Source organism: Marmota marmota, unplaced genomic scaffold (assembly GCF_001458135.2).
Source record: "Marmota marmota marmota unplaced genomic scaffold, marMar, whole genome shotgun sequence".
NCBI classification, from domain to species: Eukaryota; Metazoa; Chordata; class Mammalia; order Rodentia; family Sciuridae; genus Marmota; species Marmota marmota.
The window spans coordinates 2621730-2628198 of NW_025999982.1; the positions used below are offsets into that span (position 1 = coordinate 2621730).

Sequence of the window (6469 nt, forward strand, 5' to 3'; positions counted from 1 at the left end):
CACAGGAGAGGAGGGCGGGACGGCCTCCCCCTAGGGCTGCAGGGCAGGGGTGGGGCATCCTCATCACTAGAGGACCACCAGCTGCCAGTTTTGGGAATGTCCTGCAATGTCTTTTTCCCCACCTGAAAACCCGGCCCTTCCATACCCAAGGTTCTGCAGAGCACCCCGGATTCCACCCTGCCCCAGGAAGCAGCCCCTCGCAGTCCCCAACCCTGCATCTCCATCACCCAGCCGCTCCTCCTAACTCCAGGCCACCTGCTGTGGCTCGAGCCCGTGGTCCCACTGCAGGGCCCTTAGCGGATGGAGCCCAGGTGCAAAACCATGTGTTTATTTTTATTAGAAATGTTCTTGGTATAAAAACAATCATGCGCTACACATTGTCATCAGTAACCATCACCAGACACCCAGGCACTGAACTCCGTGTCGTCGGCAGGAGGGGCAGGCGGGCAGGCGGGCAGGACACGTGGCAGACAGGCGGGGGCAGGCGGGCAGGCTGCGGGCCACAGGGACACACACAGAGGCCACCAGGAGGACGCAGCACTTCGCAACACACTCGAGATTTGTTTTTGTTTCAGCTTTTTTGTGTTTTGATTTTTTTTTCCTTTTTTTTCTCTTTTGGACATGGAAGATTTTGTGGATCAGAAAAGGATGGCAGGGTGGGGGACTGGAGGAGAATGAGAGGGACAGAAAAAAAATGCATAAGAAGTGACGTGAGGGGACGGAGAGGGAAGCCAGAGGAGCAGGACAGAGCAGATGGGGGGCAGAAAGAGAAGGTAGAGAAGCAGCTGAGAACCCAGGTGACAGGGACGCGCAGAGGGAACAATGGCGATACCAGAGAATGCAGAGGTGGGGACAGAGGCAGACTGAGAAGTCACCAACAGGACAGATGAGGCAGCGGAGGGAGAACAGCGCTGGGCCCCAGGATCTGAGCCCCTGTGCTTCAGGCCGGGCGGAGGACGCAGTCCAGGACGCAGGCTCTCCCGTGGCCCGAAGCAGCCCCGCCCGCCAGCCACCTCGGGTCGCCCGCCTGGCTTGCCCAGGCTGCCCAGCAGCGATGGCTGGGGGCTCCGCTGTCGTCAGCACCAAGCCACGTCCATGGGCACCATGGCAGGCGGGACCCCGCCGGGCCCTCAGGAGCAGCTCTAGCTGGGGGCCCGTCCCCGTGGGGCGCGGCTCCTCAGCTGCTCAGCTCCGCGGCTGAGCTAGATGGCATGGTTGGTGTATGTGACGTAGGTCTGTTTGGTGGCCAGAGCTGGAAGGAGAGAGACCAGAAGGGGTCAAGGGTCAGGGGCCGCCTTCCTCAGCCATCCTTCCACACGGCGCTCTGCTCGCCGCCCAGGCCCCAGGCCCCCAACTCCTGCCCACCTGCCACGGGCCTCCTGCTGACCCTGACCCTGCTCCCAGCGCCAGGTCCACTGTCCCCGCAGGGTCGCCACCTCCACACCCCTGCCCAGGCGGGGCTGCTGTCCTGAGGACCTCCTGCCTCACTAACCCCCCAGCTCCACTGTGGAGGCCACCAAGCCACTGTCACTGCCTGGCCCCACCACATACTGACGTCATGATCTTATTGGTGGTGCAGCTGTGTGACCTTGAACTCCTGCAGAGGGGAAGTCTTGCGGAAGACAACCGCAAGGCGCTGTGGGAGAGCACGTGTGAGGAGTGTCCCTTAAACACATGGGCAGTGGTGGGAGGAGTGAAAACCAGAGGGCGCCTCGCTCTGGCGGAAACAGCCTCAGAACTGAAGTGGCCCTCTGCCCCAGGGAACTGCAGGGCCCCGGCCCCGGGCCTCTGGGCCTCTTCCTTTCCATTTCTTGGCGCCCCGTCCCCTCCTCCAGTCTTGAGACCTCTTTGTCTGCCTGTCACTCTTCTACCCCACAACTGGGGATGGCCTGGACCTCTGGGTGTCTCCTGTTTCCTGGCCACAGTCCCCAGGACCCTCTCCCCACAGATCCCAGTCCAGTGTCAGCTCTAAAGCCAGATGTTAACCTGAGTGTCCCCTGCCACAATGGATGACAGAACTCACAGCGCCTAGTGACAAGGCCAAAGAAGTGCCACCCCATTTGACAGAGGAGAAACTGAGGCCAGAGGAGCAAGGGTTCCCGCCAGACTTCAGCTTTGTCCTGTCCCACCAGGGTTCAGGCTCTGTCTCAGGGGTTAGTCACCAAGGGCAGCACTGCTGCCCGCTGAGGGGCTGTCTGCAGGCTCAGAAGGAAGAAGCTGCCCTGACCCTCTGCTGGGCTCTTGTCAGCTTGGAAGAGGAAGCACACCTGCCAGCTGGGGAGGGGGACATCTGGCCTAGAGAAGAGGAAGCCAGGAGACCTGCCTGCCTTCACTGGGGGCCGTGTTACCCAGCCTCCCTGGCAGCGAAGTGGGGCCTCCCGTGGCTACAGTCTTGCAAATGAGATGAGGGAAGGGACTTTGTGCAAACTTCTAACTAAAGCAGAGTGTGTCCCCTGGACTTCCTCTTTTCCCATCTTAGAAGGGACACTGTGGTCAGCTAGCCTCAACCCACTGGGAGCCAAAAGAACAAGATGGAAGGAACCTGGACCCCACTCCGGCCCCCATCAGGTACATTTAGGTCACAGAGAAACAAACATCAGTCTGATTTGAGTCTCTGTTCTGTTCTGGGACCTTTTTGTCATACATAGCAGCTTAACCAAACGAGTACAGGCGCACTGCTGTGTCCACAGGGCCCATCGTGTGTGGAGGGAAAGGGGCAGGGGTATGGCAGAGGGCCACGGCCACCCCTGACTGATGACAGGCCTCCTTGCTGTTCTCTAGGAACTGGAGGCTCAGATGACAATTAGCTGGTGGCACACGGTGTGAGCTGACAGTCCCCATTTGTTGCCCCATGTCCCCGCGCCCAATCTGCCTGCAATCAGGCCCTCAATTATTTATTCTGTTGTTTGTTTAAAGATACGCGGCCTGCCAGTGACAGAGTGAAAAATGTCCCTGCTCCACAAAAGTGACACCTCCCCTCTCCTGCTCGAACTCCCCCGGTCTGGCTGTCCCAGGAATCCGTCGCTGGGTGCCTGCGTGACCTCTGTCACTGCACTGAGAGACACCGAGGGCCAGGCACCTCAGCCTCCGTGGCAGGGCGCCAGTTCTCAGCCGTCCCCCACAGGAGCAGGGGCCGGGATGCTGCCCCCGCTTCAGGCGACCAGCCAAGCAGATGCAAGGACAATGTCAGTGTTGAGCCATCACAGCTCTCCTGGAGGCCCCTGCCCCCAAATGTCCCCTCTGGCTGTCACAGCACCATTACTGTCCCCCTCTGGGAGCGGCTCTCAGGAGCACTGGGGTGAAGCCCACGGGCACAGCAGGTCCTGCCCCAGCACAGGCTCAGGGCCTGGGACGGGCAAGTCTCCGGGAGGAGGGAAACTGGGTGGGTGCAGGAAAGGCTCTGCCTCTGGGCCCTTCCTGGCTAGACCTGGGGAGGGCTTGGCATGGGGATGCTGGACATCCAGGTGGACGTGGAAGGCCAGAGCGGAAGTCCTGTGAGGACGCTCTGCCCTTTCCCATCTTGGTATGGAGGGCTAGGGAGGCACCTGAGGGGAGGCCCAGGGTCACAGTGGGAATAAGGAAGGGTAGGACTGGAGGGAACCAGACTCATGAGGGTATCAATCAAAGGGGGTGGTGTCAGGAGCCAGGCATACTGCTCCACACAGAAGGTGGGGACCACAGACAGGGAGGCCTCGTGAGTCAGAGCCAAGGAAAAGACACCACGGTGGGGTCTGCTAGTCGCCATCTTGCTGTGTGACTTCAGGAGAGCCACTCACCCTCTCTGAGCCTCAACTCAGGATCAAACCTCTCGCCCAACCAGGGCCTCTCAGGACCTGTGAAGATCACTCAGTGGGGAAAGGACTCTGAGAGTGAAAAGCCCCATTTGGAAGTGGAGGAGACTTGCCTCCCTTTCAGTTACGATTTATTCTGTCAATGCGCTAAACATGGCTGAGGAGGGAAGGAAGGTGCTTCATCCAGGGTCTCAGGATGGACCCTGCAAGATGCTGCCCCACCCAGACAGCCCGGGCGGAAGGTCTCCTGTTTCTCCCAACCGTGAGGTGAATCACCAACCAAGGGCCTCCTCTCTCAAGCTGGGCTCAGGGCCTCCTCAGGGTCCAGCCCACGCTCCAGCTAAGCAACTTAGCAAGATGGCATCTCAAAATTTAAAATAAAAAGGGCTGGGGGTGTGGTTTGGTAGTTAAGCACCCAGGTCCAATCCCTGGTACCAAAAAAAGTTCACTTCTGGACCTTCCCCAGCACTAGAGGGAGGGAGCCCAGGGCCTCTTCCCAGGTCCCCCCAGGGCGGAAACCTGTGGGAAGAAGGGCTCCTGACCCCAACCCGACAAAAGCCTCCCAAGACTTGAGTGGGGGAGGATGCAGAAGGAGCTGCCATTTGGGCCACTTTCAGGTCCAGGGAGGGAGCCACGGCCTGCAGAGGATCCGGGTGACCACAGCCACCTCTCTGTTCCACACGGCCCCAGAGCAGCTGGGAGTGAGGCCTGGGGAGGCCCTGTGGCTGCGAGGGCAGAGGACCCCATCTGTCTGAGAAGGCAGAGGCAGCAGGTGGCTCGGTGACCCTCCCCTCCTGGTCCTCATCTGTAAACATATGATGTCAAGTGCCACCTTTCAGGTGCCTGCAGGACAGGAGCATCAGGGAGTAGGCATGGCCCGACTTCAGGGACTTGTCCTGCCACGTCCTCGCACCCCGCCCCCACTCCTGGCTGCCCCTGCTCCCAACACCGAGGGCCGAGGGCCGGCTCCACCAGGAAGAGAGGCACCGCTGCCTCCCTCTGGAGCCCTTCACCGGGGCTGCCCTGGGGAACGAGGTCCTTGCTACCCTCCCTCCGGTCATCCTGGGTCTGCGGCTCGGGTTCTGCGACTCAGGCGTCTCGTCCTGGAGAGAAGCTCACACACACCGGGCAAGCATGACCTGCCCCTGCTGAGCCTCCTGACGACCCCCTGGGTCACGCTGCCACCTGAGAACCTCAGCCTCTGTAGGTCCCAAAGCCCAGCCCGCCCCTCACTCACCTGTCCTGGCCGGCCCATGTCCTGGGTCCCCATCTCTCAGGGCCCTGCTAGGGGGCTGCTGGACAAAGCCAAGTGGGGTGTTACAGCTGCTCTGGCACCAGAGCCCCTCCCAGGTCACCAAACGGCCAGTGGCAGGGCCCCCCTGAGCAACCCGTCCTCCCTGAGGGACTGGAAGGGCAATTCCGGGGTCCCACTGCCAGCATTACCACTGCTAGAAGGGGGCGGGCAGCACAGGGTTCAGGGGACTCTGCTCTCCCAAGGCCACCAGGATGGGCGAGACAGCACGGGCTTCGACCTGGTGCCCAAGCTCTCCCTGAGCCCCCTCCGGACTGGTGCTCGTCTGTGGCCTGGGGGTGCTCCGAGTGTCCCCCAGAGATGGCACCCAGGGGCTGTGGCCAGGAGTGCCTCCCCAGAAGAGGCGGGGCTGGGCGGGTCCCGGGGCCAGGGCCAGGGCCGGGGTGGCCACTCACCTGGGGCCTCGAGGTTCTCGCAGAGCTCGGACTTGGCCTCCCCATTGGGACGGAAGTTGCCCTTCTGCGTGAACTTGTTGGACATGGTGGCGGCAGTGACGACGGCTTTGAGGCTGCGCTTGCGCTTGGGCACGTTCTGCTCCGGGTGGAAGAGGATGATGTAGACCTTGGGCATGTAGAGCATTCCCAGGGACACGGAGGCGCTCAGGCTCACTGAGACTGTCAGCGTCGTCGTCTGGATGTACAGCTGCAGGTGGCCGGATGGCAGCATCAGAGCCAGCTCTGCCCGGGCCTCCCGGCCCGGACCCTGCCCAGGACCCACCCCAGTGTCTGCTTCAGGGGACAGACCTGCCTGTGTCTGCTGGCTTCAGGCAGCTGGACTTTAGACCAGAGTTCTTGGACTCCAATCTGGGCTCCAGCTGTGATCATGGGCAAGTCAGGTCCTTGTGCCCTACGGGGACCATGATCCCAGCACTCGCCCCTCAGGGCTGTTGGGTGAAGCACCTGACCTAACACTAAGCGTGGGAACCCTGCCAGGCAGGTGAGTGAACGGCATTGCCACAGCTGCATTCTAGCTGGGGACATCCTTGAGGAGGGCCCCTTATGGGACCACGGCTGACCTTCTCAGGAATGGTCCCCCGCACAGGACAGAGGGTGACAACCACCTGTTGGTACCTTGAAATGACTCCAAGAGGCCGTGCCACCACCTGCAGACCAGCCCCTCATTCAGTGACTGTCCTCCTCCCCAAGTGCCAGCCTGGGAGAGCAGGCCCTTGGCATGGGACCCACGGCACCCGGCACAATACAGCAGTGACAGCACAGTCAAAGCTCATTTCATGCTCGTGTGCCAGCGCTAACGGTGACAGATGTTTAGTAAAATGAAAGCCCATTAATCTGGGTGTCGGGTAATCCATTCTTCAATAGTGGTGCTTTCCAGGCAGGGCCGGTGGGCCCAGCAGCCCCCCCCCCCC

The 6469-nt window shown here is 61.1% G+C and overlaps 1 protein-coding gene across 5 annotated transcripts in view; it reads right to left on the bottom strand.

Annotated features, from left to right (window-relative positions):
* Nucleotides 1-563: 563 nt before the first annotated feature.
* The window catches only part of Grm4 (glutamate metabotropic receptor 4), a 103845-nt gene continuing 97939 nt past the window's right edge, over nt 564-6469 (bottom strand). For 3 of the 5 annotated variants that reach the window (XM_048805124.1, XM_048805125.1, XM_048805121.1), the window contains 2 exons: nt 5499-5745; nt 564-1252 (listed from right to left, as the gene is read on the bottom strand). In XM_048805124.1, coding sequence (XP_048661081.1) covers nt 1203-1252; nt 5499-5745 — 297 coding nt within the window. In that variant the 3' untranslated portion in view covers nt 564-1202. Of the gene's footprint in view, nt 1253-5028; nt 5087-5498; nt 5746-6469 lie in introns of all 5 variants that reach the window. The other 2 variants (XM_048805123.1, XM_048805122.1) reach the window with 2 other exon arrangements.